Genomic DNA, 25557 nt, shown 5'->3' on the forward strand with positions numbered 1-25557 from the left:
AACTTAAAGAAGCAAAATCAAAAACAAAAAAACAGCCTTTTGGGACGAAGACACATTGCCTGGCATTTGGTGAACTCTATCTTGAGTCCAATGACACTACATGATTCCTAATTCTTTTGAAGTGAATGGGTTCAGCTTTTTCTAAGGTGTTGAGGAATATTAAGGTCTGTCACACCATATTATTTGTCTGCTTAGCCAAATATGAAGACAGGAAAAACTAGATTTACTTACATGTAGAAAGCCGTATACTATCATTAACAAGAAAGTCCTGACGAATATAATGATAAAAATCAAATAATTTATGTGGTTACTTGAAAAAGAATCTTTCAACCTTTAGAAGTATAGGCCCTTCTGACCTTGTGTTCTATTGGATTTGTCTGACAACAAGAAGTGAAAGAATTCTGTGGCTCCATTGTCTCAACAGTGGGATCTAAGAAAACACTGGCAGGACTCATCCGAGAGGTTTATGAGCCTGCAATTCAAAGAGATTAAAAGGAAAATCTACGGAGATTCTTTCACACTGAAGAATAACATTAAATAACTATTAGCAGCTTGGTTCAGTAAAGCTTACTAGAGCTCTCGCTGGGTCATTCACAACTTTCTAAAAGAGGAAAGGTTTTTTTCAGCTCCATTTGGGAATCAATAAATATTTCTTACTTCTTACAAGACAATGGAATTCCAGTCTTTTAAAACTTCCTCCTAATGATAGTAAAATTTCTAAAACAGCTCTTTGTTTGCTGCCTAAATAATTACACTTCCTAATCCCAGGAAACCTTTCTAACTGTAGCTACAATTCAAATAAATTAGTAAAACTAAATAAATAACAGCAACAAAAAGCTACTAAGGAAAGGAATTTAACTTTATTTTTTATGGATGAGATATCTATAAGTCTCATTCAAACTATTACTGGCCAAAAGGGTGAGTTTATCTGCAACTCTGTCCCTGCTGTTCACATGTGGCCATATTGTGTTAACTCAAGTGATCAAGTCTCACTTCAATTAGTCCACTGTATTTATTATTATACCATTTAAAATACTTAAAGCTTATGTGTGTTTAAAGTAAACAGCAGTATTTTCCTTTAGGTCTAACTTAGTATCTTGCTGTTTTAAAACCAAATAATTTTAAACAATCACCTCATTCTGAAGAATCATTTCACTATGCATAATCAAAGTTTTCACATAGGAAATAACCTGAAGGAAATCAGTTCCTTGTCCTTGACAATCTCTGTTCTCAGAATAGTTTCTACCTTGATAAGAGATTCAGAATCAGGCAACATTTAACTTGAAACCCGCTCATTAAATCATATAACTCTGTAATCCCTTCCCAGATGAAATTAAAGAGTCACAATTGTAAGGTCTTACATATTAAAGAAAAATTACAAACCTGGAGTTTAATTATGGACTTGAAGAACTACGGAGCTTTTATAAGCTGAACATAAACCCCGCGCACACGAAAGGCACCAAATGAAACCCGGAAATTGAATTTCATGTTTCACTACAGAAAGGCAGAACACAGCAGCATAAATAAGCCTGGCCTCTCACTCTGACCCTCAAATATGCCTCATTCCCAACTATTTGGAACTAAAATAGTAGGTTGTACACACCTATTCAAAACTTGGCAGCCCAGCACAGTGATTAGGAGTCAGAGAATGGCTTTGAGTTTCCCCTTTATCAATTACTAGCTATGTGACCTTAGTCAAATTACTTAGACCCTCTGAGCCTCAGATACCTTCTCTGGAAAAGATATTAATATATTCCTTACAAAGTTGTTAAGCAATGATTAAAAGACAATTACCATAGTTCTGGTGCTCAACAAATGGCAGCTATTGTAACTGTTATTTTAATCTCATAATGTTTGTGTTGACTGTCTGTATCAGACCATTAAAAAATGACTCGATTATTAGGTGGTTAGGGGAGAGGGGGAGCCTCAAGTACCACAGTGTAGTAGGAAGGCAGCAATTCTTGACCCTGTCTGGATTTATAACAATGTTAAGAAGTTTGCATTAAAACTGACCCATTATTATCAAAGTCATAGTCCATATAATTATTTAGTCCTTCCAAAGTATCAAACAGACTGAAAGACAGGAGCCACGGGGGAAAAAAAAATCAAAATAATTAATTTGTGGATTAAATTCAGAGGTTAGACATAATGACAGTAGATCAGAAAGTCAGGGAAGGCTTTTTTCCAGGGGGAGGGGGAGAAGAAGGGAGGACTTGAGTTGGAACTTGAATGCAGAATAAGCTGTGAAGAATCAGAATGAGAGGGTGTTCTGAGTAATGAAAAACAGCACAAGCTGATGTGTTTGGGAGCCCCTAACTGGATGGGGAGAAGATTCACATTAGGTCTGTGATCTAATAAGGTTAGAAAAAGTAATTAGGGACAAACTCAAAAGCTAAGTCCCATTTAAATTCCAGGGAGTAGATAAATGTTGTTTGAGGGAATAGGTAGTTATAAAAGATCTTAAACAGAGGAGTGGAATAAAGAAAGCTAAACCAATCAAACAACTGTGGGAGAAGGCCAATTAGCATCTGTGGAAATAGGCTGAGTATATGTTATAAGCTGGATATGGACTACTTGGTAGCTGTGAGAATTTTTAAAAGATCACAAGATCACATAGAAAAAAAAAACAACCAAAAACCTAACACTGAAAAAGAAATGCCAACACTCATTTCTAATTCACTGACTATATACTGAGCAAACTAGAAGTAATCAAGAGTGTAATGTGAAACGATTTCAAATCTGAGGATTAAAAACAAGTAATGAAAAAGGTGGACCAGTCTTGGTTTTGAACCCAATGAGTTTGATTGGGTCAAGCATCAAAGTAGAAATTGGGCAAAAGGTTAAAGATAGAGACATAACTTCCTAAAATCCTACATTATATAGGATAACTTCCTAAAATCCTACATTTTCTCTGTTATTATATCAACTCCCAATTACATCCAAGTATTCCAGGATTATAATTATAATCTTGCCCATAGGTTTCTACAACATTATTTGAAACTCATCAAATTTTCAAAACCACTGAGAAATGATCTTCAAATACATTTTCATTGCAAAAAACAGTTATTTGCATTTAAGTAAACAGTAATAAAAAATGTGAGTTGTCACTTTCTTGTGACAAATAAGATGGAGCAGGAGGACCATCACAGAAAGTTTTATCTATGTTCTCTTCTCTCTCTGAAGAAATGCCAGTCCCTAACTGTCTACATGGATTTTCTGCATCATTTCACATACTTACTTTTTCTAGAAACAGTCACCAAAAAAATATGCCCCCTGATGCTTATCTTCAAACTTTACCTGAAGCACATTTTTATAGCCAATTTTCAAATTCCTAAAATCAAGTGGAAATACTGATGACTATAAATGGAAACCCTAATCTGACTAATACAAGTATTTTATAAGGGTCAGTTTTAGCTCATTATTTACATAAATATCTATTGACCTTAAGCCATTATTCCAAACAATTAACCCAAATTCATATTATCTACATTTAAAAGTATTAATTCGCTTTTTAGGGAGTTAATCAGTCTTTAGCATTAACTTGCTTTTCAGGAAGGATTCTTATTTTAAGCTTAGGAAATTACATGTTGATTCGGTTTTCTGACACACAAATGTTGGTGAGGTTTTAAGGTATACTCCTCGTTTGGCCCCAGATTAATTTATCATCCATTCTCAAATATTTATCAAAAGAGAAGTGGATTGTATAATACAACTCCAGAAATGACCTTTTGTATCTAGGTAAGGAGAGTCTAGCTGATCAGCTTTAAGTAAAGACACATTAACACACACTAAGGTAAATATGTCCAACTGGAACTAACTGATTAAATTCACTAATTCACACTGCTTTCAAAATGTATGATATCTGAGAACTGAATACTACTCATCTTTTCTTAGGTTTGCTTTTCTTCAGTCTGGTCAACACTGCCCTAAAATGTTAACTAAGAATATGGAAGTGGAAATGAGGGAGAAAAAATATACGTACTTTACCTTAACTACCCTAGAGTTTTTCTTTTGATAATTTCTTTTGTGAAGGAAAGGAAAAGAGATGTCAAGATCTCCTTTAAATGATCTTTTAGAGAAATAAATGGTTGTAGGTAATACTGATGAGGCTTTGCTTTAAAGAGAGCACCAACTTTGAGCTGTGAAATTTAAGAAAGTATTTAACATCAGCCAATAAAACATCCTCTGCCTCCTTTACAAGGATTATAGAACTCAAGCTTAATTTTATACTATATATTAATGGAGGACAGGAAACAAACATATTTAAAGCACACCTTATAAAAAGAAAGTTCTACAATGAACTATTACCACATGCAAAAAAGAGTTCTGTATAACAAAGCTATTTCCATGTCCCCAGGGGGGTGACCTAGAAAAAAAGAGTGCTTTGACCTGGTTATAACAAATTCTCTCTCTCTTGGTAACCTATCTTGGTCTTTAACAAATTATCACTCTCAAATGTTTTCCTTCTATCAGTTTTAAATCCTCACTGTTAGAAGTTCAAGTTCACTTCCTTCTTTTAAGGAGTCATTTATTGAAGATGCATCAAGAAGGAAAAATTAATGCTGGTATTCAAAAGAAATGACAATACTAAACTAGGTTTATTATAAGATTTTTAATATAGCTCTAGTGTGAAAGGCTTAAAAGCAGCAAGTTACATTTGGATCAGAAACTTTTCTTTCTTTTTTTTTTTTCTAAATGCTTTATTCAGCATCTTTGTACTTACCTCCTTGTTCTTTTGTTGTTGTTTTTTGCTTTTTAGGGCCGCACCTGCAGCATATGGAGGTTCCCAGCCTAGGGGTCTAATTGGAGCTATAGCTGCTGGCCTATGCCACAGCCACAGCAATGCTAGATCTGAGCCATGTCTGCGACCTATACCATAGCTCATGGCAACACCGAATCCTTAACCCACTGAGCAAGGCCACTGATCGAACCTGAAACCTCATAGTTCGTAGTGGGATTATTTCCACTGCACCACAACAGGAATTCCCAGAAACTCTTATTTCTTAACTAATCAGCAAGCCTATCACAATTTGAAACCGAAACATAGACTCTATTTGAAGCCTCTGCTAATCAAGGAAATATTTAGTACTTAGATCTGAGGTCATGAAAATTTGTATTTCTATTGTCCTTCTAGAATAGCTCATCCATCTGAAAAATTTGCAAAACAAATGGACATTATATAAATTCCCAGATGTATCTATCTGAATCATTAATCAAACACAACTTTCATTGTATGTGGTTTGTCTAAACTTTGTTGTGACCTCATCAATGACAGAAGAATCCTCTGTGATAGAGGAGCCTACAGTTGCTTCCATTAAAACCTCAAAATCAAGGACTCAAAGCTCAAAAGAAATTCACATTTCTAAAGACTTTTCAAAGGCAATGAGAATGACTTGAAGATGTTAACTATTTATTCTTCCAATATCTCTTTTTTTGTTTTAGGGCGGTACCTGCAGCATATGGAAGTTCCCAGGCTAGGGGTTGAATTGGAGCTGAAGCCACAGTCACAGCAACTCAGGATCTGAGCCATGTCTGTAACCTACACCATAGCTCACGGCAATGCCTGATCCTTAACCCTCTGAGCAAGGCCAGGGATTGAATGTGCATCCTCATGGATCCTAGTCCGGTTCTTCAACCACTGAGCCATTAAGGGAACTCCCCCAACATCTCTTAAACCTTCCTTCATGCAATTCTCCTGTCCCCTTTTAACCCTACTTCCTATTTCTCTCCACTTCTGGTCTTCCCCACCTTATACCTTAGCAAGAGAGGGATATTTTGTGATTCCTAATCTGTCCCTACCTCTTTCCTCTTTAGACAAGTAGGCTTCTAGTAAGTTTCACTGATAGGTTCTTAATACTTTCAAGCTGTGGCGTGGCAAAAATGCAGAGTGAAGGTACAAGTACAGTATGTCCTACACTCCTTGGTTTCAGGGATTATCCTCACATTAAGCAAATGAGCACCCTAGAATGAAGACTGATAAAAACTGTGCAAAGCACCATGAGAAACTGTAATCTCCAGCAGAATGTGGTCACTTTAGGAATACAGGTAACTTCTCCCACACAACACATTCATGTGTTTTATTTATTTTGTTTTTTTTAGGGCTACACCTGTGGCATATGGAAGTTCCTAGGCTAGTGGTAGAATCAGAGCTGCAGCTGCTGGCCTATACCACAGCGAGAGCAATGCCAAATCTGACCTGTGTCTATGACCTACCCTGCAGTTTGTAGCAATGCCAGATCCTTTAAGTCACTGAGAGAGGCCAGGGATTGAACTCACATCCTCATGGATATTAGTTGGCTTCTTAACCCACTGAGCCACAACATGAACTCCCATTCATGTGTTTTAGACTCAATACTTTCAAAGAAATTTTATTATGTGAAAAAGCAGGGTCAAAAAGATATATCTATAATAGAATTCATCCTCAAATTGTACTATCTCTTCATTCTTTTGCCAGAAGTACAAACGTGTTTACAAAAGAAATACAAAATTGGAAAGCTGCCCATATATGTACCACATAGAAAGGGGGCTCAATATTTAAGACATATTTGAAAATTAATCAAATTCATTGCAAAGGTACACTTATCAGTTACTTAACATTTTTAAAAAGTAAGCTCATCAATCGTAAAAAAGCGGAAGGGCTTTAGAGATGATTAGTATTATGAAAGTCACTATTAAAAACAAATACTCCAGTACATAAACAAGTTGCTCATGAAGTCTTTACAAAAAGGTATCACACACTGCCTCTAAAAAAGACTTAATTTTATTGACACAACTCCCTCTGAAAAATAGATATGGATATTCTGTATATATCATCGCAAAGGTGTTAACCTAAAATGCTGTGTTGTAGAAATGAAGCCTTATTTCTCAAATCAAATTTTCATAACCTTAACAGCAAGAGCCTTAAAATCATTTTGTTAAGTTTGAGGGTGTGCCAGTGCAGCACATGGGAGGAGATTCAATAATCAAATAGAGACAGCAAGCTTTTATCAACACATCTGAGTCAATGCTGAGCCGGGTGCGCTATGGCAGAGTGCAATTGAGTGTTTTCCCCACAGGCTGTAGCTGATTATTGACTCCCCCCATTAGCATGTAGGGTGCATATTGAAGGTTCAAATAGAAGGCCGAGGGACTCCTATCCCAAGGCCAGTGCTGAAAGACAGCCTATCACTTCGTGTAACTGCAGCCCATGTGTGACAAACCTGACCTACATTTCTCCCCTTCTTTCTCACAATAGCTTGTCACTGTTTTAAGAAGCTATTTTCTAGAATGCATAAAAGAAATGACTTTTAAAATTGCTTAGGAAATGTGCATTTTTAAAATATCATTTATAGCAATCCTATAAGGAATATAGTTATCCATGAGACAACCAGGAAAACCTAGCCTAAAATAGGCAGAGTGCTTTAGGATGTTATCCTTTATAGTATCTTCCTTTAGATTGTTAGTTATATACAGGGTATAGTCTTAAACGTACTACAATTAAAATTTTAATCAGTCCATAATTAAATTTAATAAAAAGAAGTTTTTAAACATAAAAAACATATTAATTAGGAATATATAATTAAGCATTTTCATTAGTTATAAAAAGTAGCTTTCACAGCTTCACAAGAAGCCACATCCTAGTAGTTTTGTTAACTTCTCAATGGATACACAATAATCACTGCTGAGAACAGGGCATAATTAGAAACAATGATGGAGGGGAGGAGTGAGGGAGGCAATAATAACTTGGTGCGAATGCTGGAAAATGCTCCCCAGGAATGGCTGCAGACTGCTTCAAAGCGCTGCCAATGTACTGGGGCTCCCCACAAGTACCTACCATGCCGCTGCAGGTCATACTCTTTTTTTGTCTCTTCATTCCCTAGAATTTTCCATGCCTGATCAATTTCGATGAACTTCTGTATACATTCCTCCACTGTTCCTGCTGGCACATCTGCACTTTGTTTATCTGGATGATACTGCCAATCAAAAATAAGGCGGGTGATGAGTACAGAGGGCTGAGGCAGGAGGGGGAGGGGAGGTAGGTTAAAAAAAACCCAAAAAACTATATATCTGAGCTTAGTTAAGAGAGAGGTAATGAGAAGATGAAAACTAAGATGCCAAGCAACGAGACAACAGTGTTGGGCACAGGAGACAACTGCCGGGTTAATTAGACCACTGGAGTAGCTATAAATCCACCAGTGACATGATCTGTCACAACGTGCAAAGACAGCATTTTCTGGATAATTTGCTGATGGAATCACTGGTCTCATGGACAATTTACCTAGAGAGGATGACTAACACAAACAGAAATAGGTACATGCAGACAAGCAGGACATGACAAAGAAAGAGTATAAACTGCAGAATATAAAGCTCTCCATATCAAAAGTGCTTGGCTGAAATTACACAATTATACTTTAAAATAAAACACTTTTCATCTTCTGCCTCAGCTCTGATGCTTTTAAAGTTATATACTCCCTCAACATAAATTTTTATTGAAAAATGGTTATTTTATAGCAGATTTGTTAAAACAATTTTAAATAACTCAATGAAACATTTGAAAAAAATTAACTCATTAGTACATTTTTCATGCTGAACTTCTTCATGCTGGTGATGATTTTTCCTAATAGAGCAAAAGCTATTGTGATATTTGGCTGCTCAGGAGAACTAATGAACATTACGCATGCTGGGGAAAAGATTTAGGGCAAATAAAGAAAATCAGCCTTCCATTTTCCCTTTGACAAATTTAGGCCATCAATTACCAAACGATGCTCATAAAAGTTACTCCCATGGTGAGGTTTAAGCAATCCTTAAACCTAGGATATTAAGTAATGTACCAAAGCCAAAATAGAGTTGGCTACATTAAAGTTCTCTAGCTAACCCTTCCTCTAACACTACATGTAAATGATTTGTACAACAAGTCTGGTATGGTTCAATGTTATTTCATGAGCCATGCTCAAATACATACACCATTCGTGTATACTTAAGATATATTTACATGTGAAAACTCAATCTCAGTATGCCGCAAGCATTGAGTAAGGCCCTAAAGAAATCATTTTAATAGCTGTATCAAAGGAGATTAACTAGAAAGACAGTTAACCAAAAGACAGTTAATTTCTACTAGGCCACTATAGAAACAAACAGTAGTTGGTATAATTAACAAACAGATTGGGCCTAATCATGTACCAACCTGACCAAGAAAGCCCTACAAAACCAACATATAGTTACCTGAAGCCCCAAACAAAAAGCTATCACTAAATTCCAAGTTAAACATCAGTTCTATGGTAGTCAAGGCACAATTCAATTGCTTTCATTATCATGGAATTTTCCTGACTAATTTTTTAAATAAATAATTCACCATCTGAGACATTTAGATCTATTCTGTTGTGGTGCTAGAATGCAATAGATTTCATTCTGTGATAGAGGCATCAATTAAAAAAAATGACAGTTAGGAGTTTCTGTTGTGGTGCAGTGAGTTAAAAATCCAACTGCAGCAGCTCTGGTCCATACAGAGGTGCAGGTTCGATCCCCAGCCCTAACCTGAACCCTAACCCATGAGTTGAAAGATCCTGGCATTGCCGGGGCTGTGGTGTAGGTCCAAGTGTAGCTCAGAATCCCTGGCCCAGGAATGTCAAAACGCCACAGGTGCGGCCATTAAATAAAAAGAGAAAAAAAAAAAGGGCAGTTACAGCATGAAAATAAGTATGTCAATTGGGACGCTAAAAGCCTTGGTCCATTTTTTTTCTTTCTTTCTTTCTTTCTTTTTTTTTTTTTTTTGACAGCAAGTTCCAAAACAAAATGAAGGTCTAAAAAAGTTAATACATTCTGTGGTAGGCTGATAATAGCCCCCAGAGATATCAGACCCTAATTCCTGACACCTGTAAACATTACCTTATTTGGAAAATGGTCTTTGCAGATGTAATTAAGTTAAAGATTTTGAAAGGGAGAGATTATCCTGAACTGTCCAGGTGGGTCCTAAATCAAAGTGTTTTCATAAGAAAAAGGCAAAGAAGGAGTTTGACACAGAGAAGGGAGGGTGAAGTGAAGACTGCAGAGATAAGTTTTAAATACTGGCCTTAAAGACCAGAGTGATGAGACCACAGGCCAAGGAAGGCTGGCAGCCGTAAGATGCTGAAAGAGACCAGGAATGGACTCTTCCTCTAGAGCCTCTAGAGGAATCATGGCTCAGTTAACACCTTGATTTTGGTATAATTATACTGATTTTGGCTTCTAGTCTCCAGAATTATGAAAGAATAAATTTATATTGTTTTAAGTCACTAAGTTTGTGGTAATTTATTTCCACAAGCATAAGAAAATTATACATGATCTAAATATATCCACGGTTTAAAAATAGAATATAATAGATGAAAACAATTTCTAAAGATATTTCAATTAAAGATCTATTAACCAAGTGGTGTCATTATTATGCACATTCTTAACTTAAAATCTACAATGACTCTTTATTGTCCGTGGAAACCAAGCCTCTAACATTATGTCTGAAGACTTTCTGAACCCAAAGTGAATGCTAATGTTTTTTCTACTATTTCCACGTTGGAACCCTCCCAGGAGAGGCAGGTTCAAGCACTCACTATCACTGCAAGAGACCACAATCATTTTCCTCTTGTTGTCATGGCTTATTTTATTCTTTGCCCTTATTTTCTTTGAATCTCATTAGCCAAACCTTCCCACTGTTGAGAGCCCAAAGGTATTCCTACTTCATTCACTCAATGATCAAATGAAAGAGAAAAAAACTAAAGCATCCTGTGTTCCAGGAGCTGGCTTACTAACTAAATGAGAAGTCAGAAAAAGATAGCATGGACTTCCTTATATTGGAAAAACGACAGCTAAATCATACAAATAACATGGAATTCTGAGGAAAACACTCACCGAATAGAGAAAATATTGATACTCCTCATTAACAGAATAGGCATGTACTAAAATCAATGGTGCAAAGTTCATTTATTTTAACTTCCTTTTTTTTTGTCTTTTTTCTTTTTTTTTTAGGGCCGCACCTGCAGCATACGGAGGTTCCCAGGCTAGGGGTCTAATTGGAGCTACAGCTGCCAGCCTATGCCACAGCCACAGCAATGCGGAATCCAAACCGTGTCTGCGATCTACACCACAGCTTATGGCAACACCGGAACCTTAACACACTAAGCGAGGCCAGGGATTAAACCCTCAACCTCATGGTTCCTAGTCGAATTCGTTTCCGCTGCGCCATAACAGGAACTCTATTTATTTTAACTTCTATTTGCTACCAGTACTAAATTGAAATGTATTTTGCTGCAACTGGAAGAATTTAAGTCACCTAGAAGCAAAGAACTCAAAATTAAGAAGTCAGCAAGCTGGAGTTCTGTTGTGGCTCAGCAGGTTATGAACCCAACCAGTATCCATGATGCCTGGGTTCACTCAGTGTGTTAAGGATCCAGTGTTGCCATGAGCTGTGGTGTAGGCCAGGAGCTGCAGCTCCAATTCAATCCCTAGCCTGGGAACTTCCATATGCCGCAGGTGTGGCTCTGAGAAAGAAGAAAAGAAAGAAAGATATCAGCAAATCTTACAATAAACCACTGGAAATTAAAGTTTAAAAAATTACGAATTACCATAGCCTCAAGGGGAAAAAGCAGGAAGCAAATGGAAAGAAATACTAAGTTTATGATGGGAAGATCATATCCATTTTTTCTAAACTGATACAAAAATTTTACGCATTTCCTATCTAAATTCCACTGAGCCACTTTGAAGAAGTAGACAAGATGATTACAATGTTTATATGAAAAAAACAAACATCTAGAACATGCAAAAGGATCTTCAAAAAGTACAAAGCTGAAGGACTTACATGACCCTGACTTTAAGACTTATTATAAAGCTATGGTAATCACACTGCAGTACTGGCCTAAATATATATAAATAGATCACTGGGACAGAAGAATTTAGAACTAGACTATACACATGCAGTCATTTGATTTTCAACAAAGGTGCCAAGGCAATTCAATTCGGAAAGGACGGCCTAGAACAAATGGTGTTGAAACAACTAGATGTCCATGAGGAAAAAATATTAACCACAAGCCCTATCTCACTCCACAGACAAAAACGAATTCAAGATGAATTGCTAGATAAAAATGTAAAATATAGAACCAGAAAGCTTCTAGAAGAAAACAGAAGAGAAAATCTTTGCCCCTTGTGTAGGCATAGATTGCTTTGATAGGAAGCAAACTGCACAAACTCTAATGACACAAAATGGATAAACCAAACTTTATAAATTTTAAAACTTTCTGCTCATCAAAGATAAATTAAGTAAGTAAAGAGACAAGCCACAGACTGGGGGAAAATATTGGCTAAATATTTATATAACAAAGAATTCGTATCCAGAATATTTTTTTAAATGATAGTAAAAAGGCATACTAATTAAAAATAAGGTGGGGGGGAGAGACTTGAATACACATTTTTCAAAAGAAGACAGATGAACAGACAATGTACACATGAATACGCACTCAACCCTTTTTATTAGTTATCAGGAAAATGTATATTAAAATAAACAGACACTGCTAAACATCTAATAGAATGCCTAAAATAAAAAAGACTGAGAACACTAAATGCTGATAAGGATATGGAATAACTGGAACTCTCATATGCTGCTGGCAGAAAACAATTTGGCAATTTGTTATCAAGAAACACATATCTACTCTATGGTCAAGCAATTCTGCTTCTGGATAGCTACCTAAGAGAAATAAAACATTACAACACATGTCCACAAAAGACTTATAAATGAATGTGCTAAAACTCTTATTTATAACAGTTGAAACCTGAAACCATAAATGTCTATCAACAGGAGGATAGATAAAATATAGTATATCATAAGGGAATATTATTCAACAAAATAAAAGAAAAAAACTATGATATATTCAATAACAACACAGATGAGTATCTAAAACATAATGTTGAATAAAAGAAAAACAAAAAGGTACACAGTGTATGATTATATTGATGATATTCAAATTCTGGCAAAACTAGTCAATACAGTTTGCCCTCTATATCCCTGGATAAAAGGACTTATATATCCTTGGATTTTGGTACCCTCAGGATGTCCTGGAACCAGTCTCCCAAAGATACTGACCAAGGGATGACTACAGTGATAAAAATTAAAAGTTGGTTTTCATGTAGGAATAAGGTATGCAGGGGGGAAGTTAACTGGAATGGGCATGAGGGAATCTTCTCGAAAAATGGAAATGTTCTATGTCTTGTTTGGGCTGGTGGTTACATGGAATTAAATTTCATCAAACTGAACACTTAATTAAGATCCATGCATTTTGGGAGTTCCCTTCATTGCTCAGTGGTTAATGAACACGACTAGGATCCATTAGGATGCAGGTTTGATCCCTGGCCTTGCTTGGTGGGTTGAGGATCCAGCATTCCCCCTGAGCTGTAGTTTACGTCCAGATGCAGTTCAGATTCCTAGACTGGGAACTTCCATATGCTGCAGGTGTGGCCCTAAAAAGCAAAAAAAAAAAAAAAAAAAATCTGTGCATTTTTCAGTGCATGTATATCATATCTCAGTAGAAAAATACCTTCAGGAAGGAGTGGCATGATATACTTAACGTGATGAAAGGAAAAAACCTTCAACCAAGACGTCTCTACCCAGCAAGGCTGTCATTCAGATTTGAAGGAGAAATCAAAACCTTCACAGATAAGCAAAAGCTAAGAGAATTCAGCAACACTAAACCAGCCCTACAACAAATACTAAAGGATATTCTCTAGGCAGAAAAGACAGCAACAGGAAACAAAAATTTCACAAATGACAAGGCTCACCAGTAAAGGTATATATACAGTAGATATGAAATCATCCATGCACAATTATGCCACCAAAATCAGAAATCGTGAGAAGAGGTGGGTACAAATGCAGGACACTGGAGATGTACTTGCAATTAAGAGACAAACAACTTAAAAAATCTCATATACATATAGACTCTTATATCAAAACTTCAGAGTGGAGTTCCCATCATGGCTCAGTGGTTAACGAATCCGACTAGGAACCATGAGGTTGCAGGTTTGATCCCTGGCCTTGCTCAGTGGGTTAAGGATCCGGAGTTGCTGTGAGCTGTGGTGTAGGTCACAGACGCGGCTTGGATCCCACATTGCTGTGGCTGTGGTGTAGGCTGGTGGCTACCGCTCTGATTCGACCCCTAGCCTGGGAACCTCCATATGCCATGGGAGTAGCCCTAGAAAAGGCAAAAAGACAAAAAAAACCCAAAACCTTCAGAGTAACTGCAAACCAAAAATCTACAATTGATACACAAACAAATAAGAAAAATCAATTCAAATACAAAACTAAAGATAGTCATCAAACCACAAGAGGAGAGAACAAGAAGGAAAGAAAAAAAGAGCAACAAAAACAAATCCAAAGCAATTAATAAAATGGCAATAAGAACATACATATCAATAATTACCTTAAATGTTAATGGACTAAACGCCCCAACCAAAAGACAGACTGGCTGAATGGATACAAAAATAAGACCCATATATATGCTGTCTTCAAGAGAACCACTTCACTTCTAGGGACACATACAAATAGAAAGTGAGAGGATGAAAGAAAATATTCCATGCAAACGGGGATCAAAAGAAAGCTGGAGTAGCAATACTCATATCAGACAAAATAGACTTTAAAATGAAGAATATTTTAAGGGACAAGGAAGGTCACTACATAATGATCAAAGGATCAACCCAAGAAGAAGATAATAACAATTTTAAATATCTATGAAGCCATAGGTTTACCACAATATATAAGGCAACTGCTAACAACCTTAAAAGGACAAATCAACAACACCACAATAATAGTGGGGGACTTTAACACCCCACTTACAGCAATGGACATATCAGCCAGACAGAAAATCATTAAGGAAACACAGACCCTGAATGATGCATTAAACCAGAGGGACTTAATAGATATTTATAAGACATTCCATCCCAAAGCAACAGAATACACATTCTTCTCAAGTGCATGTGGAACATTCTACAAGATTGATCACATCCTGGGCTACAAATCCAACCTCGGTAAGTTTAAGAAAACTGAAATCATATCAAGCATCTTTTCCGACCACAACAACACTATACGACTGGAAATCAACAACAAGAAAAAAACTGCAAAAATCACAAACACGTGGAGACTAAACAACATGCTACTAAACAACCAATGGATCACTGAAGAAATCAAAGAGGAAATTAAAAAATACCTAGAAGCAAATGAAAACGAAGATACAACACTCCAAAACCTATGGGATGCAGCAAAAGCTGTTCTAAGAGGACAGTTTACAGCAATACAACCCATCTCAGGAAACAAGAAAAAGCTCAAATAAACAAGCTAACTTTACATCTAAAGTAACAGACCAGACCTAAAGAGAGAACAGACCAGACCTCAAGTTAGCAGAAGGAAAGAAATCATAAAGATCAGAGCAGAAATCAATGAAATAGAAATGAAGAAAACCACAGAAAAGATCAATGAAACGAAAAGCTGATTATTTGAAAAGATCAAAATGGATAAACCCTTAACCAGACTTATCAAGAAAAAAAGACAGAGGAATAAAATTAGAAATGAAAAAGGAGAAGTAACAACAGACATCACAGAAATACAAAGGATCATAAGAGACTACTATATGCAGCTATATGCCAATAAAATGGAAAACCTAGAAGAAATGGACAAATTCTTAGAAAAGTACAATCTTCCAAGACTGAACCAAGATGAAATAGAAAAGATGAATGGACCAATCACAAGAACTGAAATTGAAACTGTGATTTAAAAACTTTCAAAAAACTAAAGTCCAGGACCAAATGGCTTCACAGGCAAATTCTACTGAACATTTAGAAAAGAGCTAATACCTATCCTTCTCAAACTATTCCAAAAAATTGCAGAGGAAGGAATACTCCCAAACTCATTCTATGAGGCCACCATCACCTTGATACCAAAACCAAAGATACCACAAAAAAGAAAATTATGGGCCAATTTCACTGATGAACATAGATGCAAAAATCCTCAACAAAATACTAGCAAACTGCATCCAACAATACATTGTACATCATGATCAAGTGGGATTTATCCCAGGGATGCAAGGGTTCTTCAATATCCTCAAATCCATCAGTGTGATACACCACACTGACAAACTAAAGAATAAAAACCATATTTCCTCTCAATAGATGCAGAAAAAGCCTTTGAAAAAAATCCAACACCCATTTTTGATTAAAAAACTCTTCACAAAGTGGGCATAGAGGGAACCTACCTCAACATAATAAAGGCCATCTATAACAAACCCAGAGTGAATATCATTCTCAGTGGTGAAAAGCTGAAAGTATTCCTGCTGAGATCAGAAACAAAACAAGGATGCCACTCTTGCCACTACTATTCAACATAGCTTTGGAAGGCCTAGACATAAGAATCAGAGAAGAAAAAGAAATAAAAGGGATCCAAATCGGAAAGGACGAAGTAAAACTATCACTATTTGCAGATGACATGATACTATACCTAGAGAATCCTAAAGACTCTACCAGAAAACTGTTAGAGCTCATCAATGAATTTGGCAAAGTCGCAGGATACAAAATTAATACACAGAAATTGATGGCATTTCTACATACTAACAATGAAAGATCAGAAAGAGAAATAAGGGAAACAATCCCATTTACTACTGCATCCAAAAGAATAAAATATCTAGGAGTATACCTACCTAAGGAGACAAAAGACCTGTACTCTGAAAACTATAAGACACTGATGAAAGAAATCAAAGATGACACAAATAGATGGAAAGATATACCATGCTCGTGGATTGGAAGAGTTAATATTATCAAAATTACTATACTGCCTAAGGCAATCTACAGATTCAATGCAATCCCTATCAAATTACCAAGGACATTTTTCATAGAACTCGAACAAAATATTATAAAGTTTGTTTGGAAGCACAAAAGACCTAGAATAGCCAAAGACATCCTGAAAAAGAAAAATGGAGCTGGAGGAATCAGGCTCCTGGACTTCAGACTATACTACAAAGCAACAATCATAAAAACCGTATAGTACTGGCACAAAGACAGGAAAATGGATCAGTGGAACAGGATAGAAAGCACAGAATTAAACCCACACACCTACAGCCAACTAATCTATGACAAAGGAGGCAAAGGATGTACAACGGAGAAAGAACAGCTTGTTCAATAAGTGGTGCTGGGAAAACTGGACAGCCCCAGGGAAAAGAATAAATTAGAACACTCCCTAACACCATACACAAAAGTAAACTCAAAATGGATTAAAGACCTAGATATAAGACCAGACACTATAAAACACTTAGAGGAAAACATAGGCCAAATACTCTCCCACATAAATGACAGCAACATCTTCTAAGATCTACCTCTTAGAGTATTGACAATAATAAGAAACATAAACAAATGGGACCTAGTCAAACTGAAAAGTTTCTGCACAGCAAAGGAAACCCTCAACAAAATGAAGACAACCCACAGAATGAGAGAAAATCTTTGCAAATGGTTCAACTGACAAGGGATTAATCTCCAAAATTTATAAACACCTTCTGCAACTCCATACCAAGAAAACAAACAACCCCATCAAAAAATGTGCAGAAGATCTAAACAGACAATTCTCCAAAGAAGACATACAGATGGCCAAAAAACACATGAAAAGATGTTCACCATCACTCATCATTAGCAAAATGCAAATCAAAACCACTATGAGGTACCACCTTACACCAGCCAGAATGGCCATCATCAAAAAGTCTACAAACAACAAGTGCTGGAGAGGGTGTGGAGAAAAAGGAACACTAGTACACTGCTGGTGGGATTGTAAATTGGTGCAACCACTGTGGAAAACAATATGGAGATTCCTCAGAAAACTAAAAATAGAACTACCATTTGATCCAGCAATCCCATGCCTGGGCATCTATCCAGAGAAAACCACCACTCGCAAAGACACATGTACTCTGATGTTCATTGCAGCACTATTTGCAATAGCCAAGACATGGAAACAACCTAAATGTCCACTGACAGAGGAGTGGATCAAGAAGATGTGGTACATATACACAATGGAATATTACTCATCCATTAAAAGGAAAGAAATAATGGCATTTTTAGCAACATGGATGGACCTAGAAATTGTCATGCTAAGTGAAGTCAGCCATACAATGAGACACCGACATCAAATGCTTTCACTGATATGTGGAATCTGAAAAAAGGACAGACTGAACTTCTTTACAGAACAGATGCTGGCTGACTCACAGACACTGAAAAACTTATGGTCTCTGGAGGAGACAGTTTGGGGGGTGGGGGGATGTGCTTGGGTTATGAGATGGAAATCCTGTGAATGACCATTATACAACTACAGATGTGATAAATTCATTTGAGTAATAACAATAATAAAAAAGAACATATTTATTAACCAATAAAGAAATCCTACATCCATTAATAGTCAATCTCTACTTCTCTTTCCTCCTACCTCCCAGCTATTTTATTTTCAGTGTCTGTGGATTTGCTTACTCTGGACTGGAATGATAAGACACACACATGCTTTACCACATGTACATACAAATACACACATATTAATTTAAAAGCACATCTGTGATTCTTTATCTATAAAAATTAAGCTTCCTAGTTACTTTGGGAACGTTGGCGAATAGCTAAGAATGTGAAAGAGTATATGTTAAACAAAAACAAAAGGCTCTCTTTGAGCTCAGAATTTGGTTCCACAACATAACAACTGACCCTGCTAAGGAATTCACTGTGGCAAGTCCTCTGAATTTAATCATAATAAAATCCTATATATAACTTAGTCCTGTGGTTCCCAGAGAAAGCACTAATGTAAAGCTTCAGTGTGATTATGTGGCAGCCACACTGACAGAACAGTATGAAGAAGTATACATCTCTCTGGTCTACCAAACTTGCTAGTGATTGTCTCTAAACTTCCAAAACGTTGTTTTAAAATCATTAATATTTTCAAAGAGACCTTTTGGTCTGATCACAGCTATTTAAAAACTTCTGTTAAATGTCATTATAACAATGCCATCCCTTGAAACAACATTAAGAGACTCATTATGAAATTATTGGCAGTTCCAAGAAAATAAGGAAAAAGAGGAGGAGGAAAAAGAAGAGGAAGGAGGATAAGAGGAGTAAGAAGATAGGGAAAGGCAGAGAAAGCGGAAGAGAAAAGGTGGTGGAGAAAGAGAAGACTTCAGGGGAAGTGAAAGGGAGACAGAAGAACAGTAGGAATAAGAGCAATAGCAAGGATAAAGGAGGGAAGAGGCTGAGAAACACTGAAAGAAAACAAAGCCATGAAATATTTATGGTAGGTATTGATATTTTTCAGATAAAGGATTGAGAGGTAGTTTGCAGGAAACAGATTCACAGAAATGAAGAAATTTAAGTAGAATGGTATGTGGCTGGGTAATTTAATCCACAGCAAAATCTTTTCAATACCAAGGTTGACTTCTGTAATATACTTTGAACTGTGAGATTTACTAACTTAAATACAACTAAACTAGCACCAAATCCTTTGCTAGTCACATGCCTTTTTGTTGTTGTTGACTATATACAAGTGTAACACAACCTTTTCTTTTTTGTACATAAGATATGAAAAAATGTTAAATTTTAAGAAATAGGTTATATTATATCAAATTTAAGTGTAAAGGCAGACTTCATCCAGACTTCATCCTCTCCTAAAAAATCCTAGCAAACAAGTCTTTGATGACATACTCAACATAAGCTACACAGAGAAATCCAAGATTAACACTCTGCTTCCAACATCCCCCAATAATACCTAGAAGCAGTGCACTGGCTAACTTTATTTACCCCTGTGTTCAGGGAAAACATGGTTTTTGTTAAATTAAGGACTTAAGGAACCAATGCCAAATTCAAGTTATTCTAGCTAAACAAGAGTGGTCACATACGCCTACAGATACTACAGCTCTGTTCTCCTGCAGAAACTCTTAGCTCTACTCTGTGGCCACCAAGGCCAGCAGGTACTAATTAGGTAGTGTGTTCTGTTCTGTCAATGCTTTCATGCTCTTCTTTTATTAATTGAGCATTCTGCCACATTAATGATACTAGTACATTGGCTTTGAATTCCCTCAAGTGCTTTACTCCTGAGATAGAAAGAAAGAAGATATGAGAAAGAGATGGTCACAGATTTACGTTACCTACCTCATATTTGAATCAATACTAAAACTGTTTCCTCTAAAAGTTACCTATTTCTCTTTTTTGCAGAAATGTTCCTATGAACTTAAAATGTTCAAATTCTCCTTAAATAAAATGTAACTATTGATTTAACATTATAAGCATAGGAAGCTAAAATGGGAATGAAATCCCATATTCATATAGAAGTGTTCAAAAATTAATAGTAGGATTAAATGCATAAAGGCTGGAAAGGTGGTGGCAATTCTTAATTCTAACCAGCTCAATGGTGAGGAAAATTCACCTAAAAGGAAACTCAATAAACAAGAAAAGTGACTGTAGTCTGATAAAAACTGATGAGTGGGGAAAAAAAAAAAAAAAGCACTTAATAACTGTACTTAAATTCAATGAACATAGGATACTATTTTTGAGATAAAGGCCTAAGTAAGCTTCTTAGGACACTGGGAAAACATATCCTCTGAGCTAATTTTTGGTTTCCCTTCTTGCAAATCACTGTTATTATGAAGCAGCCATTAAAGAGTTGGTGAGGAACTGCTGTTAAGATAGGACAGTAGTGATTCTCTAATGAATCTGAATACAGTTTAGGTAGGCAAGAGAGACATGCATAGACTGACAGGACTGAGTCTTGTTTTTCATTTTCTGTAAGATACCTAGTATCTTAAAACAAGATTATGTTACAAAAAGTTAGATATAAAATTACTACAATTGTGTCTTTTACACTTTGACACTACATTAAAATTATGAAGGGTTGAAAAGAGCAATTAGAAAGGTAAAAATCAAGTACAACACACTACTGCCACCTAATGCTTAGTAAAATATTGCCTAAAGAAGCAGTCAACACATTTTACCCAACAGTTAACAGCTGAAACATGATTTTCAAAATATATATATGAGCAATTTAAAGATTTTCTAATTCAGATAGAGAAAACACGATTCATGTACAAGACTGGTAGCCCAAAAGTGCATTTATCCATTCAAAAAAAGGCTCATTAACCACCTTACTAGAAATCAGATACTGTGCTAGTCAGTGAGGATCCATGATGAACAAAATGGGATCCCTGCCCTTGATGGACTCACAGTCTAGTGGAGAAGTACAGATAGGTAAACAATTAATTATAATACAGTGGGGGGGATGAGGTGCTAAAAAAAGATGACAGCATAAAAAAGTTTTTAACTCAGAATTAGAGGAGGTTCCTTAATAAACTTGACTGGGTTTTGAAGGATGAATAGGAGTCAGCTTATGGAGTAACTGTGGAAGGGTGGAAGGAGAAAGGCATGATGTGCAGAAAAAAACAACAAATATGAGACAGGAGAATGTAAAAATGGATATTAGAGTTACAATTAGCAGAAGTGTAAGCTATGCCAGGAATGAATAAAAGAACCAATGAGTAGGGAAAGTGATTAGAGATAAAGCTGAAAAGTTAGACTGGGTTCAGATCATAAAGGAATATTTTAGTATGCTAAGAAACATGAACTTTTCCCTACTTAAAACTCTACTTACATTTATCAAAGACAAAAAAAATCTAACCTGATGCTGGGATGGAATGGGTAGAAAAAATAGGTAGGGGAACCTGCAAAAAGGAAACTACTGCACTCTGGCAGCACGCCTGAGGAATTATGCTAAGGTTAAAAAGGAAGAAGGCAGGAGGAGGCAGACAAGGGACAGGTGGGGACCTAGGGACATAAACTTGGAAGTCATCTGTGAAGCAGAAAAAACTACAAGAATACACAGAGAGCAGCCCTTCTCAACCTTTTTGAGTTCTGAACTCCTCCACAAATCTGATAAAAAGTTGAGGGAAAAAATACAAACATAATTAATTGTGCATACAATTGAGGGACTAAAAACCTCCAAAGTACTTCAGCCTCAGGTATGAGTCCCTGATCTTGTGATAAATGAAGAAAGACAAATGTTACTGGAAGGACAGTAACATTTACTTTAGATAAAGGAAAAGAGGCTAGAAAAGAAAACAGATCAACAAACAACAAGGTAACCAGGAAACAGGCTCCAGAGAAGCCCAAGGAAGAAAGTTCCGAGGCAGATAAAAGATGTATGACATCAAATGTCACAGTAAATCCACAGAATATGGCAAGTAGGGGACAGTGGCTACTTTACTAGGCACCACCGAGAAGGGCAGTGGTGAAAGAGGGTGAGAAGCAAATACATGGTAGTCAAATAATGTCTGGTAAGGCAGAAATGAAGAGTGACAGCCAGAGCAGCCAAGGCCAACGGAGAATGTTTTTGAAATTCATTTTACTGGAAAGATGGAAAAAGCAATGGAAAGGGAGAATTCAAGACAGAGAGGAGAAAAGAGAAATGGAGCAGGACTGACCATAAAATATGAAAAACTGAACTCTCATTCTGGCTTTGTTAATACTAACCATATGACTCTAGAAAAGTCATTCAGCTGTACTAAATATCCTCACTTGAAAAATGAAAAGAAAGTTTGCTACACTACAAGCTACTGAAGAAAGTAAGAACTTCTGACCATCATATTACCACTAACCACATCTGCAGCACCTAGCAAAGTGCTTGGCACATATAAGACTCTCAACTGACTGTATAGTAATATATGAATTACAATTAATTTACACTCATCATTTTTGACAGTTCTCTCCATCCATTCTCTCCTGCCACACTGCATAAATTCCTTAGTTAACAGGATCTGCCCATGTGGATTTGATGCCCCTCTTCCATTCCAGCCATGCCTTACCGCCTTCTTTCAGGGGCTCAGGACTCAGGAATCCCCTGCTCGAACAGCATCAAGGCAGAGGAGCTTAGACTACAGCTAGGACTCTGTGAATGGGAAGAGAAGGGAAGCAGGACAAGTGATAGTTTTCTCTGCAATACTGTGTTCTGGCACTGAACTCCAAGGACTATCTACATTTGATTCCAGCTTTCCTGATCCACATGAAGGTATACTGGTCATGAAAATATATTTTCCAAGATAAGATATTTTATTTAGTATTATGTTAGCTTGACATATACCTTTAAATATGTAAGTATCTGGCACATGGATCCCTACTTCTATTCTTTTTCTGGGCCTAAGTATACATTAGGTATGGGTTTATTAATATTACATTTTTGCTGTCATCTCTTTACAACCTTATCAAACAGAAAGGGGAAAAAAAAAATTCAAGAAACTTCCTCAGATTTTTAGTGACCTTAGTGACTTTAACTTGGAAAAGGAATAACTCTTTCAATAATAATTAAATTTATAAGATTTACTTAGCCCGCAGGGGGGATCAGAGTCAATCATATGGTAGACTATGAGTGATTTAACTTTCACATTTCCAGGCCCTTATATTTTAACACAAAAACAAGCCAACAGGTATATTTTAATACATAATCTATTTCAGAGGCTTTAATGGCACATTCATCTCGTATGTGTGTAAGATGGCATTCACAGAACAGTCAGGGATATCTAGATAGTCACAGGGTTTGAAGGAGTTCTAGATGCGGAAAGTCCATTATAAGAGTAAATTCTAAAATTTGCTTAGCATATCTGAGAAGATCATGGTTAAAACAAAACATGATTAAATAACCAGAGTTTCTGGCCTTTTTTATTATGTAACAATACAAGTGCTCCAGTTGAGTACTTTACCACCTACAGCTCATTTTAACAATGACTTTCTAAAAGCCCAACACTAAGATTGTAGAAAATTTGTCACATTGTTTTTAAATAATTTTTTAAATTACAAGATAGTATGTAAGAGTCACTGTGATTATGAAGTAGTCACGTCCAAATTAAAAAGATGCATTAAAGTGAGCAACTGAAGCTTTCTAAAAAAACTTCCTTGATCTTATAATTCTCACAACTATTAATTTCTCCCAAGAAAAATGTTATTTAACTTAATAAACTGAAAACTATACACTTCTATTCCCTATTTTGTTTTTTAGGTACTGTCCTTTAACTAGCATTATATTTATTCTTCCTGAACTCACTATTCTCGTATCACTAAAGTTCTCAAAAATATGTCTTCAGATTATTGAAAAACTAATGTGATAAAGGTTCCACACTCTTGGGTGAATTATTAAAAATGAAATATAACAGCTGGACAGCCTCCAAGAACAGGTATAGACAAAACATTGCCTCGAAGATTGCAACAGGTCAAATCACTTCACATGCTGTGGCTCTCTTTTGTCATCAGTTCACATGGGTCAAGGACTAACATCATCACTGAACCCATAAGGAATTATAGAAAAGGGAGAAGAGCACTGCAACCCACATAGAGAGGCCAAAATAACAAGACTCCCTTCTTAACCCTTCTATTCTATATCAGCAAAATCCAGTGCAATCAATCAAAGCATGTAGAGAGAGTCTATTATATCAAGTACACAAAGTTGGTGCTACCAAGGACAGAAAAATAACAGACAGGATTTCTGACTCCAAAGACTTTACTTCTAGCTGAGAAGCAGCCATAGGCATAAGTAATTACAGTAAAGACAGAATGTGGTCAGTGGGACAACAGAATGACAATATATCAATGGAATACAAAAGGGGGTACTTTCTGACCAGCTATAAGTGAAAACTTTGATATCATTAAACAAGGAAGGACTTGTTGAGTTCCCATTAATGGGAAGTGGACTTCATCCCACTGAAAGGGAAGAATGAGAAGAGGACTTCTTGTTTCCAACAGTGGTGGGCTCAGTTTCTCAAACCAATCTTCCCATTGAAAACAATTAAAAACCCTGGATAAATACATATATTTAAATATATATAATAATATATCTACATATCTGTCTGTCTATCTATCTATTTATCTATCTAAACTCTGAAAAGCACTGAAGAGTTAACAAGACAGTAAAGAATTCCAGGCCCAAACTGAAGAGAAAACAGATAATCAAGGTCAAAGGATGGAGGGTGCTTTTGATCCAAGAGTTATTTCACCTATTCTGGAAAGTATCCTGGAAGTCAATTTTCATTTTGATAACCCAATTTGGTTTAAGGTGGTTATACAACAGGGAGGGACTGACTGGAGGAAAAAGAACAGGTTATTGGGATAGAAAACATGAAAGCTGAAAGTGATCTAACACTTAGCTGTGCAGAAGAGATGCATTGTTACATTAGGATGAGGGACTGAGGATGGTGTGGGCAGATTATGGTTCCCAAACTTACTGGTCCTTATCCTTCCTACAATAGGGCAACCCAGGGAGGTTATTTCTCTTTCACAAACTACAAGCAAAACTTCCTGTGCAACACTGCTCTCTTATTTTTGCAATCTGGTATAGCACAAATTTCCAAATAGCACTAACTTCTCTAACTTAACACTAAAGAAGAGTTTTCATAGGTGTCAAGGTCCAAAGGCAATGTGGAAATGCCATTTAATCAAAATCGCTCTTGAAAATCTTTAAAATTTCCAGAGTATAGTATTTGAATTCTCATGAATAAAACTCCACACAGCAATATATACGTATGTATA

The 25557-nt window shown here is 36.3% G+C and overlaps 1 protein-coding gene across 2 annotated transcripts in view; it reads right to left on the reverse strand.

Annotated features, from left to right (window-relative positions):
- Window positions 1–25557, reverse strand: part of DNAJC24 (DnaJ heat shock protein family (Hsp40) member C24) — a 61480-nt gene that overhangs the window by 8740 nt on the left and 27183 nt on the right. For both annotated transcript variants that reach the window (XM_047776087.1, XM_047776088.1), the window contains exon 3: window positions 7814–7952. In XM_047776087.1, the coding sequence (XP_047632043.1) occupies window positions 7814–7952 (139 nt within the window). The remainder of the gene's footprint in view (window positions 1–7813; window positions 7953–25557) is intronic.

Source organism: Phacochoerus africanus, chromosome 4 (assembly GCF_016906955.1).
Source record: "Phacochoerus africanus isolate WHEZ1 chromosome 4, ROS_Pafr_v1, whole genome shotgun sequence".
Classification (NCBI taxonomy): Eukaryota; Metazoa; Chordata; class Mammalia; order Artiodactyla; family Suidae; genus Phacochoerus; species Phacochoerus africanus.